General features: G+C 49.5%; 1 protein-coding gene across 1 annotated transcript in view; it reads right to left on the reverse strand.

Moving 5' to 3' along the window:
- Window positions 1-14,267, reverse strand: part of LOC135199034 (coiled-coil and C2 domain-containing protein 2A-like) — a 169,899-nt gene that overhangs the window by 59,059 nt on the left and 96,573 nt on the right. Inside the window, exons 11-14 of the mRNA XM_064226950.1 lie at window positions 8,299-8,466; window positions 7,956-8,201; window positions 7,632-7,808; window positions 6,605-6,700 (exon numbers count right to left, since the gene is read on the reverse strand). Of these exons, the coding sequence (XP_064083020.1) occupies window positions 6,605-6,700; window positions 7,632-7,808; window positions 7,956-8,201; window positions 8,299-8,466 (687 nt within the window). The remainder of the gene's footprint in view (window positions 1-6,604; window positions 6,701-7,631; window positions 7,809-7,955; window positions 8,202-8,298; window positions 8,467-14,267) is intronic.

Raw genomic sequence — 14,267 nt, forward strand, 5'->3', positions numbered from 1 at the left:
GCCTGAGGTACCCAGCCATCTCTATTGCTGCTCGGCGAAAAAAGCCTCTCGCTCGTAAGAGATGGTGGATAACAGTCAGCTGTGAAGAGACAGAGACTGAACTGCTCGGTGGTACCGTTCCACGTGTGGTTGACACAGGAGGTTGTGCCGGGGGGGGAATCTCTCTTGGTGCCTCGACGAGAAGAGCCAGCAGGTCCGGATACCAATCAGACAGAACGGGGGAAAGGCGTAGACAAAGAGGTTGTCCCACGGGTGTTGAAGAGCGTCCTCTGCAGCTGCCCATGGGTCCGGCACAACTGAGAAGAAAACCGAGATTCCTGTTATGCCAGGAGGCGAACAGATCCACGACTGGACGCCCCCAAAGGTCGAAAGCGTGGGCACCCCCACAGGTCGAAGAGCCTTTCCGCCACGTCTGGGTGAAGGGACCATTCAGTCCCTATCACCTGATTCCGACGGCTGAGCTTGTCTGCCACTACGTTCCTCTTGCCTGGAATGTATCTGGCTAACAGCTCTACCGAGTGAACTACGGCCCACTCGTGCACCTGCATTGTCAACTGGTGCAATGGGAGGGACACTAGGCCCCCATTTGTTGACGTATTCCACTACTGTGGTGTTGTCGCTCATCAACACCACTGAGTGTCCCATCACCTGTTCCCGGAACTCTTGGAGAGCGAGGAACGCTGCCTTGAGCTCCACGACATTGATGTGAAGGTGCTTGTCGTGATGGTCCCACACTCCTGCAGTCAGCAACTCCTCCAGGTGTGCGCCCCATCCCTCAGTCGACTCATCTGAGAATAGCAGCATCTCCGGGGGGGGGGGGGAGTGCGGAGAGGCACTCCTCTTATGTTCCTGTCGTCCAGCCACCAGGCTAGGTCCTGCCTCACCCTCCCCGTGAGAGGAACGGGGAGGTACGGCTTGCCTGTGACCAACACTCCTTTAGCCTCCACTGAAGAGACCGCAGGTGAAGACGCCCATGAGGGACTGACTTCTCGAGAGACGACAAATGACCGATCACGACCTGCCACTGCTGAGCTGGCTGCTCCTATCAAGACAGGAACCGTCCGGCTGCCTCCCTGAACCTGCCGATCCGCGAGTCTGCGGGGAAGACTCGCCCTGCTACCGTGTCGATCAGCATGCCCAGGTACTTCATCCTCTGCTTGGGCTTGAGATCTGACTTCTCGAAGTTCACCACGATCCCAAGATCACGACAGAATTTGAGGAGTCGATCCCTGTCCTGTAGCAACTGCAAGCGGAAGCTCGCCAGGACCAACCAATCATCGAGATACCTCAGAAGACATATCCCTACCGAATGGGCCCAAGTAGACACCAGCCTGAACACCTGTGGGGCGGTTGGGTTGAGAGACCGAAGCAAAGTGCCCTGAATTGGTACACTGTCCCGTCGAGGATGAAGCGGAGGTACTTCCTGGAGGACTGGTGGATGGGTATCTGGAAATACACATCCTTCAGGTCCACAGAAAGCATGAAGTTGTTCTCCCTGATGGAATCGAGCACAGAGCGTGCTGTTTCCATTGTGAACAGAGTCTGGCGAACGAATCGGTTCACGGGGAGAGAGATCTATCACCGGGCGCCAGCCCCCCGATGACTTCTCTACCAGGAAAAGTCGGCTGTAGAAGCCCAGCGACTGATCCCGTACGATCTCCACAGCTCGTTTGCTCAGCATGACATCTACCTCTTGCCGAAGCACTACGTCCCTGGCTGAACCGGGGACGTACGTCTGCAGATGAACTGGGTTGGAGGTGAGGGGTGGCCGCGATTCGAAGGGTAGTAGATATTCCTCCCGAAGGACATCCACTATCCAGGTCTTGGCTCCATAGCGCTGCCAAGTTGCCCAATAGCTCGCCAGGCACCCCCCCACTTCCAGCAGCAGGTGAGGGGGAACGCCGTCCCTAGCGTTTCCCCTTCTTTGACTTCTTCCCGGATCCTCCTCTGGAGAAGGAGGACTGGGAGGAGGGCTGATGGTCACTCCTTACCGTAGAAGTCGAAGGCTGGGTCTTTCCTCTCGGCCTCGACGAGGACGTCATCTTAGCCGTAGAGGAAGCGCTAGCCAAGTTCCGAGGCTTGGCCGCAGTGGCTCGAGGCTGCCCAACTGCCTTTGAGACTGCCTGGTGGACTAGGCGGTCACTGTCCTCAGTGCGCCGCTGTTCCACTGCAGCGTCCACCATCTCTCTAGGGAAGAGAGAGGAGGAATCCAGCACCGGTCCATTCCTCAGACTCAAAGCTGCCTCACACCCTGCCTCACACACTTGAGCGAGGACTGCGTCCCGACGTCTCAGAACCAGGTTGGCCCACAGGTTGGCTGTCTGGTGGGCCAGGTAGGAGATAGCCCTACCTCCAGACTGACACAATCTCCCGAAAGCTGGGTCTCCTTCGGGAGTGATGTTTCCTGAGGAGGCCGCGACCCTGGACACCATGAGGGACCACAGGTCCAGCCAGGAGACTGCTTGGAATGCTGTCATGGCAGTCACTTCCAAAGCCATTGCCTCATGCTGCGAGAACCAGAGGTTCTCAGCCAGCAGGTGTTGAAGAGACACCCCAGGGGTTAGCCTAGCTAGCTCCGGGTTAACCTGTTTGGGTGGCAGCTGGTCCTTCGATGGCACGTAGAACCACCTCTGTCGTGGAAGAGGAAGGGGAAGCAGCTTGGTCAACCTGCCAGACCTAAGCGATCCCTCCTGTCCGGAGACAAGAGAGTTCACCTGGCCCAATACACTGTCGGCCAAGGCTGATCGGGGCAGACCCACTGTCGTCCTGGGTTCCTTCTTGGGCCCCCGGAACGACTCCAGCCTTGATTTAGGCTCGGAGGGAGGGAGCAAACGACCTCTGGATCTCAGGAGTGACCGCGTCCAGGGGAGATGGACCGTCAAGTCCATCCAGGGAGAACACTTCCCAAGATCCTCCTCCTTCTACAGGAGGAACCACAGCAGACCCCTCTTGGTCTCTTTCAACCACTTGGGCGTATGATCTGGTCGGTCCCAAGACCGTGCCAAGTTCGTAGGCCCTCGCGGTGGGACCATGAGAAGCGCACTCCTCACGGTTGCTCCTAATCACCTCGCTCCTCCCGGTGTAGCCCAAGGAGGTTGAAGGGATAGGACAGGCAGACCTGACGCTCCTTCCCTGCCCACCAGCAGGCGATCGCCAACCCGCGGTGATGATCGAGCTGCAGGCCTAGTCGCGCGGTCTCCCTGGGGAGAACCGCTGGACTGAGAATGGTAGCGACGGTCCCGAGCATCAGGAGAGCTGCTACCTGTCAACCTATCCATCTGGTCCTGGTGGGAGCGACAATCAGGAGACCGGTAGAGTCCACTGTCGCGGTGGGAGCGTGTCCCGTCCTTACAGCGCGTCACGGTACCTGGCCCAGCCGAGACTGGGCATGGCGACCGGGGGTGACCTCTTCCTCACCTCAGCCTGCATACGGTCTGGTGGGACCGTCGCGTCAACCCTAGGGACTGGGGGATCGCCACGAGAGCGATCGCCGGTCTGGCGGGAGTCGCCTGAGCCACTGTCACCAGTCTTCCGCTCCGTGCCTGGGTCCTGGCGGCGAGCAGGCTCAGCTGCCTGGACCCTGGCTGCACGGTCACCAGCGGGTGACCGTACACTCGGTACCCCTCGTGAATAAGCGGCCGAGACGGTTCCCGGTGCCGAGGCAGAGCCTCTGGCGCCAGGAGAAGAGGTACCAGTGGTAGCCGATACCCCTCCGGTCCCCGTCTTCTTCTTCCTTGCGGAGGGAGAGACGGGCCCCGTTCCCGAAGGAACAGGAGGACCAGTGGAAGCCCCAACTGTCCCACCGGAGTGGGACAGACCCTTAGAGGTCTCTGATCGAGACTTCTTAGGAGGGGAGGAGGCCACCTTCTTCTTCCTCGGTTGTGGGGCCTTGGAAGTCGAAGGGGAAGAGGCGGCTGCAGACGACGACATCTTCCTCTTCTTCTTCATCAGCTTCCTCAGGATCACCGTCAGGTCCTCCATCCAGGACGGAGCTGGGGCAGTTGCCGAAGCAACACGGCCCAGCTGCACCTGTGCAGAGGGACCTGCGGTGGGAGCAGCAACACCACGGGCTGGAGCAAAGACGGCAAGAACTCGAACCGGGGCAGCGACAACAGGAACTGGTGGCAGGTTGAGCGGGGAACTCTTGGGGCACCAAAAGTCAGGGGCTGGGGCAAAGGCAGCTAAACCAGGCGGTGGGGTCGTCTCCTTCCTCGGCAAGCACGGCAGTGGGGCCTGGATCGCAGCTGTAGGGGTCACCATCGCCACATGCTGCGTGTAGACCAGGTGGGGAGGAGCGGCATACCCAGGTATCAGGTATTAACGTAATTGTCATTAATTTTGTTTTAGTCTCAGCCTTGTGATTTTCTCTTAATTGTTGATTTATTTAAGATTAAGTTTGGTTTTTCTTGTGACAAGGCTGTGTTGCTAAAGACGTTAAGTGGCCTACTCCCCGGCATTGGAATGTGTAAAAAGTTCACTCCTAACTCCATCTATTGTTTCTTTTTGGTGTTGGTGAGAGCTGCCATGGACTCTGGAGTGTTGCCTGGCAGTTTCATCTCCTGATTTTACTGTGTTCGTCCTTGGAGACAAAAGTTTTCTTCGGAGGATAAGGTTCCTCTTCTAGTCAGTACGGGCCTGACTTGCATGCCTCCCATACTTAAGCTGCGTATTGGATTACCTGGATTACCTTTTGTGCTGTGGGCTCAGTTCCTGTGCCACCCACGGCGTTCTGAGCTTTTGTAGCCTACCCTAGGCTAGTGTTTTTGTGAGGTGTGGACTTCCTGCGGGCTCAGGACGACGCAGAGGAATTATTCCCGGCCGAGTGGACGCAGGAAGGGCACCTCTGCATCCTCCAGGACGTCGTCTTCACCAGTGCGGCAGTTGTGGGGGCATTGTGGCCCGAGGAGGCATGTAGGGAGTCTGTGAACAGGTAATATCTGTTTGGTATTTATTTCAGGGAGGCACTATTATTATTATACCCCTGTTGCTACCTGTGCTCCAGAACTCCCTCCACTAGCGGTGACCTGACGAGTGACGCCGTACCTGGTAGCTTGCCGTGATACCGTGTCAGACTTCCCCCAGTGCTATGACCCTCAGCCTAGCACCTTTGGATGCCAACAAGTGTGGGTGTAACCCTTTGTTCCCTCTATAAACTATGAGGAGCTTTTCTGTTGTTTCATTATTTTTGAAGTTCTCGTATAAGAACATTTTATATGCCCCTATCCTAGGGTGTTAATGTTAAGTTTAGCTTTATAATATTAGGTAGGAATTTAAGTGTTTTCTTTCTTTATGTCTACTCCTTCCTTCCTAACCTTATTTAGTTATAGGTAGGTTGTTTGGGCCCTTTATTTATTCCGAGTGTTATTTTACTACTATCTTAGGGATATAGTTTTAGAGGTTAGGTAATCCTACTGGATTTAATTTAAGGACTTTATATTTGTCCTATAGTCACAAGGCTGACTGTTGATTATTTTATTGTTTTGTGTAATAAATATTGTTAAGTTTTCTCTTGTGTTTTCGTCTCCATTGACCTTTATTTATTGGACACTGTATTACTGCCCTCTCTTTCCTGGTGCTTTAAGAACTTGCACCACGGCCCCACAAGGGTCGTAATACCAGGCATCGACAGCGTTGTTGTTATTGATGTCTCTGGCCCATGCGTCACCGGCCTGGAACCCTGTGCCGCCAAGTGGTACAGCAGCCCCTGAATACTCGGTGCGCCTGGGAGTCCAAGCGAGTACCAGACCTGCTCGAGATCGCCACCCACAGCGGCAGGCATGCCTGAGGAGGCATGAGTCGGGTTAGTGGAGGGGGAGGGGAGTTCCCACCCCAAGCGAACGAAAGACCCAAAGTACAACTGAACGTCGGGGTGCCGCGCCCCCTCTTCTACACTCGACTGATCGAGCGAAGAAGCGGAAAGAGGAAGACGTGTCCGTAACCAATGGTGTCGCTGGAGAGCCCTCCGACGACACCTTGGCCGGTTTACGCTCTTTCCTCCTCCCCTCGTATCGCTCCCACTGCTCCTCCGACCAAGATACACAAATTACATAAGTGTCGGTGCGAGAGCATTCTCGCCCTCGACACCGAGTACAAAGGTCATGAGGGTCAACGTCCTCTAGGGATCTGAAGGCCCCACACCTACGGCCCTCCATGCCAGGGCACAATCTGTGGCTGACTGGGGGGGGGGGGGGGTGGTCTCTGTCACGTAGCTGCTCATTTCAGCACAAGACATCCATTAAACACAATAAATGAAAAAAGGGAACAATTGTAAGTACTTACAATCACTCCAAGTACTACCAAAGAAATACCATACACACCAATAGACTTCGTCAAGCGAAGGCGAAAGCAAACGACAATGGCGGGCAGAGAAGCGAACACACGTCTTGCTCCGTCAGCGGCCGAAAGCAAAGTGAATGTTTACCTCCCAGTCGGGCAGGACTCCCGACTATCAGACAAGCAGTTAACTACCGAACCACCTTGTTCAAAAGCTTACGACCGGTTCCAGCTGCGCTGAAGTACATACATTCCATATGTAAAGGACCTCAGGTTTGTATTATGTGTCGGAACAAAAACTATTTCCCATGACTACAATAAGTAGCAATACCTGTAGGTGGGCTAGAAGTTCGCAGTTTCCTGGGTCATTGGGATCAATGTGACTGTAATCATCTTCTCTAGTGTGAGGCCTTTTGTGGTCAGTACCCTGTAAAACGGTAGAGATATTATAAGAAGAAACAACAGGAGGAAAGTTCAAAAATCCTGTTTAGCACAAAAATCATAGAATTTTGTATTTATGAATGCATACTACTTGATGACAGATGAAATAACCTCTTAGGAAAGTGTAGTATCTTTGTCTACCAACATCATTTTAACCAACTTATAAAAACAAAAACTAATAATTGAGAGCTTAAGTGAATACAAGCAGTCCCCGGGTTATGACGGCTTCGGCTTACAACGTTCCGAGGTTAAGGCGCTTTTCAATTATATTTATCAGAAATTATTTCCAGGGTTACGACACCTACAACGCTGATCTGGCAAAAGAAATATGACACTAAAAATGCAAAATAATCAATATGTGAAGGTTTTTTAGATGAAAAATGCAATAAGAATGCAGTTTACATAGTTTTTAATGCACCCAAAGCAATAAAAGTAAGGTTTTCTTAGGATTTTTTATGATGTTCCGGCTTACAACAATTTTCGGGTTACAACGCTTCTCAAGAACGGAACCCCCATCGTAACCCGGGGACTGCCTGTAGCTAGTTTGACCTAAGATTAAAAGTTACAGCCTTCTGTGAAGCTCTTGTATAAAGACAACCTCACTTTAAACCTAATCATACAGAAACCTTCCTCAGTTATGAAAATGTCAAGTGAATGATAGTGATCAGTTACTAGGAAATTCTCAGCAGACAACACATAACAACAGATACCTTCTTCCAGTACTCTAGGCAAGGGTTACTCTTAGGAAAATACATGATAGTGGAGACAAGGTTATCCAAAGAAGAATTCAAGAAGTTAAGAAAGCATTGTGGTTATTACAATTACATATGTGTGTATCTGGTAGAAAGTGACCCATAGATTCTATACTATGCACAAGTAAACAAATGTTTATATAGAAATGCAATTTTCATACACACCACTGAAGTTGGATGAGGTTCAACTGGCTGCAAAGACTGACTTGTAGGAAGAACTGTGTCTGCTTCATCCTCACTCTTCCAGCTCAAATGATACCAAACTGAACCCTTGGTAAAAGATGAACCATACTCTGAATTCTGCTGACCACACCCGGTGCCTGTATGGCTACAACTGACTTGCTGTAAGTAGTAAATAACAATTATCCCTACTGCAAAGAAACAGTACTACTTTCACATGAATTCCATTTACCGAAAGCATAAAAATGTTTCAAAAGTCCATTTAAGATTGCTGTCTTAAAATTGTCTGAATATAAAAGGCAATCTTACTTGGTTGCCAAGAAAATCAATTGTTGAAAACTGGTCGCTGCAGTAAAAGCTGGATTTGCTTGGTATGGGAAGAGAAACCTCTGCAACCTGACTTTCCCTAAGACCAGAGCCTTCCCCGATTTCCAAGGATAAGCCCTGAGGGAACGACGACAGCCCCATTCGGTACGACTGGTTGATGTGAAGAGTGAAGTCATTTCCAATTGTTATTAAAGGTGTCTGGGTTACCAGCTTTCTGTTAATCAACACCTGAAAAAGGAAAACGAGGAGATTCATATTTTTAACATCAAGTCATAACAACTTTGTGTGCAAATACGTACGCTACGTATCATTTATCCAAAATTACCTTGACAGATAAACGAGTTTTTGACACCATCTGTCGACGGCGCTTTTCTCCATCGGGACAACTGCTGTCTTTGGTTATTGGAGTCGATTCTGACAGTTCCAGCAGGATGTTAGGCTCCCCCGGAGGTTTCCTCGTACGTGAAAAAACATCCAAAACTTCCAGCTCTATCTGTGAAATGTTGAATAAAGTGGTTAGATGACTGGCAAAATCAACTACCTTAGACAGCAAAGTACTTCCCATAGTCAACTGTTAACTTTCAGCTACAAAACATGCTTAATTTACAACCATTTAACCAACTCCATATGAAGAGAAGTTATGCACCAGGAGATATGTTCACTTACAGTCTTGTCAAACTACATTACAGTACTCATAACAATTTACTGAGGACTACTAAATTGCAATACTAAGCCGCTAGTTGAAAATAATGGAGCACTGCAGAACCTTCTAAATAATGATGGGCTCTCACTCTATGACTTTTTCCTTTAGTGAATGTATAATTATTATTTCCATCATTATTCAGAAGATGAAAATGATATTGTTAGTATACAATAAAGTTTTGTACATACTTACCTGGCAGATATATACTTAGCTTAGGTCTCTGACGTCACGACAGAAAATTCAAAACTCACGGCACACGCTACAGGTAGGTCAGGTGATCTACCTTACCCGCCGCTGGGAGGCGGGTGTAAGAACCAGTCCCCCTTTCTTGTCAGGTTATTTTCTTCCACCTGTCTCCTGAGGGGAGGCTGGGCGGGCCATCAATCGTATATATCTGCCAGGTAAGTACTGTATGTACAAAACTTTATTGTATACTAACAATATCATTTTTGTACATGAACTTCCCTGCCAGATATATACTTAGCTGATTGACACCCTTGGTGGAGGGAAAGAGACACATACTTACTTAGAAAGTGGGGACAACACATGTTAAAGGAATACATAATATAAACCTCTGGTTCTTACCTGATTTAGGCAGAAGACTTGATAGTTACTGTCTATTAGTCTGCGTTGCCTAAAGAGTCTCAGCGAGGGCGTGACCTATGGCTGAAGAACTCTTTGGCGGGTCTACCAAATGGGAACTGAGTCCACTTACTTGGCAGAATCCAAGCAGGATCTGGTCAATGGGGATCAACCCGCTTACATGCCAGAGCCTATCACTACCAATTGCAAGGAGCCTCAAGCACAACCGATCAACCTAACCAAATACTAACATTAGTATACGAAAGAAGGAGCTGCCTTCTGCAACCTCCTTCGTACAACCAAAAACTCAAACTTAAAACTAACAGGGAAAAAGGATTAAAAAGGATGTGTTTCAGCTCCCTGCCCCAGCACTGAATCCGCCGATACGTAAGGGCCTAGCCCAAAACACTTATCATACGTAATCGATACGTCCCTTAGGTAGTGATTAGAGAAGACTGATTCACACCTCCAAAAAGTGGCCTTCATAGGTTTTGTAAAATGACAAATTTCTTTCTTGAAAGCCAAAGGACGTGCCGATGCGGCCCGGTACTTCGTTGCGGCCTTTGACTTTCAGAAGGTTAAACTGTTGCTGATTGCAAGAAGTGTGCTTCTCTAATAATATTCCTGATAAAGAATGAGAGTGCATTTTTAGATAAGGGCCTACTGGGGTCCCTTACAGAGCACCATAGATGCTCTCATTAGCAGCAAGTCTTTTCTTCCTCTGAAGATAATATTTCAGGCTTCTCACCGGGCAAAGAGATCTCTCCTATTTCTGTCCCAAACTAAGGAGGATAAGCTTTTGATTGTTTTCAAAGCTCCTGGGCCACGGCGAAGAAGGGTTTTCATTCTTGGCTAGGGAAAGCCGGAAGAAAAGAGCAAACCACGGAGCCTCCATTGGAAACCTACCTCACCTTCTAGAGCCTGCAGCTCGCTGACCCTCTTCGCTGACGCTAACGCACAGAGAAAAAGAGTCTTCATCGAAAGGTCTCTGAACGAAGCAGCATGGGGAGGTTCGAACCTTGAGGACCTCAGGAAGAGCAGCACGACATCTAGATTCCAGCTAGGCACTAAGAGGAGGTTCTTTTAACCGTTTCAAACGATCTGATTAAATCATGGAGGTCCTTGTCCTCAGGGATATGTTTAATCCTCTATGACGAAAAACTGAGGAAAGCATGCTCCTGTATCCCTTGATGGTGGAGACAACCAACCCGCATTTTTTCCCTCAGGAAGATAAGGAAATCTTGCAATCTGAGTCACAGAGTACTGGAGGAGGAAACTTTATGAGTCCTGCACCAGCATCGAAAAAACATCCCACTTCGACTGGTAGACTCTAGATGTGGAAGGTCTACGTGCATTGGCAATAGCCCTTGCAGACTTTGCCGAAAAGCCCTTAGCTCTGACGAGACTCTTGATAGTCTGAATCAGTCAGACTGAGAGCGGGGAGGTTTTGTGAAACCTGTCGAAGTGGGGCTGTTTGAGCGAGATCGACTCTTAGGAGGTAGGGATCTGGGACATCCACCAGCCATTCAGTACCTCTGAACCAGTCGTGGGCGGGCCAGAACGGAGCTATCAACGTCATCCTTGCTCCTCTGACGCTGCGAATTTCCTTAACGTTTCCCTATAATCTTGAAAGGCGGGAACGCGTAAAGATCCAGATTCCTCCAATCCATCAGGGAATGCATCTATTGCCACTGCTCTTGGGTCTGCAATAGGGGAGCAGTATAGATCTATCCGCGCATTCCTGGAGGTCGCAATAGATCGAGATGGGGCCTGCCACGTCCTCCACAGCTCCTGGGCTACGTCCGCTTGTAGAGTCCACTCTGAGGGAAGGACTTGATTCCTTCTGCTTAGCAGATCCGCTCTGACATTTCTTTCTCCCTGTACGAACCTGGTGAGAAGCCTTATGTTCCTTTCCTCTGACCACAAGAGGAGCGATCTCGCTGTCTCGTACAGGGAGAAAGAGTGAGTACCCCCCTGTTTCCGAATGTAAGCCAGGGCTGTAGTGTTGTCGGAGTTGATCTGAACATATTTCCCTTTTACGAGGGGTTCGAAGGTCTTGAGAGCTAACCAAATCGCTGTTAGCTCCTTCTTGTTGATGTGCCAGGACACCTGATCCCCCATCCAGGTGCCTGACACTTCTCTCGACCCGAGAGTAGCTCCCCAACCTTTGTCCGAAGCGTCTGCATACAACACTAGGTTGGGGTTCCGAACCTGCAAGGAAAGGCCTTCCTTGAACAATAGAGGTCTAGCCACCAACGTAGATCCTCCTTTTATCTCTTGCGAAATCTTGAACGCAAAGTCCAGACCTTGAGATTTCCGATCCCAGTTCCTCGTCAGGAAGAAACTGTAGGGGTCTGAGGTGCAACCTTCCTAGAGAAACGAATTGCTCCAGCGAGGAGAGTGTCCCCAACAGACTCATCCACTCCCTCGCTGTGCATACATCTTTCTCTAGAAAGATTGCTACCTTCTCCAAACCTCGGGTTATCCTCTCTGGGGACGGATACACCCGAAAAAAAAAAAAACCTGAGAAGCCATCAGAATCCCCAGATAGATACGCTCTTGACTGGGGATTAGCTGTGACTTCTCGAAATTCACTAGCAAACCCAGAGAAGCTGCTAGATCCAACGTCACTCGTAAGTCCTCCAGACATTTCTCCTTGGATTTTTTGGCCTGATAAGCCATCGTCCAAGTAGAGGGAAATCCTCACTCCCTCGAGATGAAGCCACTGGGCAACGTTCTTCATCAGTCCTGTGAATACTTGGGGGGCCGTGGAAAGGCCGAAGCATAGGGCCCTGAACTGAAAAACGTTCCCTCCCCACATGAATCTGAGAAATTTGCGAGAAGAAGGATGGATCGGTACATGGAAGTAAGCGTCCTGAAGGTCCAGCGACACCATCCAGTCCCCGGGACGAAGAGCTGCTAAGATTGATGACGTCGTCTCCATAGCGAACTTCCTCTTCTTCACAAAGACATTCAGGGCGCTCACGTCCAGAACCGGTCTCCATCCTCCTGAGTTCTTGGGAACTAGGAACAGACGGTTGTAGAACCCCGCTGAAAGAGGGTCCTGAACCATCTCTATTGCCTCTTTCTCTAAACATCAGCTCTACCGCTAGAGCGAGGGCTTGATTCATTAGTGGGTCTTTGTATTTGGCCACCAGTGCCCTTGGAGTGGTGGTCAAGGGTGGTCTCGAGATAAAGGGAATGAGGTATCCCCTCTTGATGATCGCGAGGACCAGTTGTCCGCCCCCTTTCGTGCCCAGACATCTGCAAAGTTCAGAAGTCTGGCACCCACAGTTGTCTGGAGGACACACGAACTACTTCTTGGCCCTAATAGACCGGGAGAAGGTCCTTCCTCTTCTAGGTGGTCTCGAACCTCTGGAGGAAGAAGAGCGAGACGAAGGTCCTCCTCGAAAGGGTTCTTGCCTACTTTGAGCTTCTTTCTTCGTCTTCTGCTGAAAAATGTATTGTTATGATACAATAAAGTTTGTTCATACTTACCTGGCAGATAATATATATAGCTGTATTCTCCGACGTCCGACAGAATTTCAAAACTCCCGGCACACGCAGTGGGCGGCCAGGTGGTTAGTACCCATTCCCGCCGCTGGGAGGCGGATATCAGGAATCATTCCCATTTTCTATTCAGATTTTTCATACCACTGTCCCCTGAGGGGAGGTGGTGGGTACTTTAATTATATATATCTGCCAGGTAAGTATGAACAAACTTTTATTGTATCATAACAATAACATTTTGTTCATGAAACTCACCTGTCAGTATATATATAGCTGAATCCCACCATTGGAGGTGGAAGGACAGAATAGAAGGATTTAGGAAACACCTCAAGTGCAGATGATTGACATCTTGATTCCTTACCTGTTAGCATAGCTGACTTCTTGATTACTGTCACCGAAGTCTGCTTTTGCTTTACTAGAGTTGCCAACAAGGTAGTGACCTGTGTAGTTGGTGCGCTCTAGATGATCTGTCAACGGGGCGTGACCACAATGTGACTAGACCATATTGACCATACTGTGAGGGCAACGAAGCTAAAACCACCACCTGACCTAACCTATCGAAGTTAGTCCATAACTTCTAGGCTAACGAAAGGGAGAAAGCCTCAAGCGACAAACCCTTCAAAGTTAAAAGCACACCTATCCCTTTTTCATATAGGATAGGATTCGTGCTGCTTCCTGCCTCCAATAATATTTCTACGGGATATGTATGGTCCTAGCGACTCGCAGATCTCATATGTCGTCTTCACATCCCGTCGGGAGTGTGAAGCGAACACAGAGTTGCTTCGCTCAAACGTGGCACTCAGGATATTACTGAGTGTCATGCTCTGTTTGAAATGCTTCGAGGCCGCGCCCTCACCTCGTGAGCACTTACTTTAAAAGGTTTCAAATCTTTGTTCAAAAACATGACGAATGAGCCTCTTAGAAAGACTCCTTAAAAATAACGCCAGGGCGTTTCTTCGACATGGGCAAGTCTGGTCTTTTTACGGAACACCGCAGATTGTCCGAATGACCTTGACTTTCTTTAGTTTATCAAGATAAAACTTGAGAGCCCGACAGGGCGCAGGACTCTCTGTGGCTCTTGCCCAATAATTTGTGCCATCCCCTTGATCTCCAGGCCTCTGGGCCAAGGGTTAGACGGGTTTTCGTTCTTAGCAAGAACGGAAGGCTTAGAGGACACCGAATTATGTCCTCTAAAGCCAAAACCTCTGATGATGGCTAAAACCTCACTAACCCTCATTGCCGTAGCTAGAGTGGTTAGAAAATTAGCCTTTCTGGTCACGTGTATTAAGTTTACAGAAAGGAGAGGTTCGAAATGCTTTGACATCAAGAACTTCAGACTACGTCTAAGTTCCATCAAGATTTCCGCAGACCTCAAAGATCGTGAAGGGCTTTGTTGTTTGACAGATCCGAATCTCTGAGCCTAGAGGCCGTCAACAACATATTTCCGTATTCTACAATCGTTGGGACTGTTAGCTTATCCCATACTTCAGACGGAACGG

This window comes from Macrobrachium nipponense, chromosome 25, assembly GCF_015104395.2.
Source record: "Macrobrachium nipponense isolate FS-2020 chromosome 25, ASM1510439v2, whole genome shotgun sequence".
NCBI lineage: Eukaryota > Metazoa > Arthropoda > Malacostraca > Decapoda > Palaemonidae > Macrobrachium > Macrobrachium nipponense.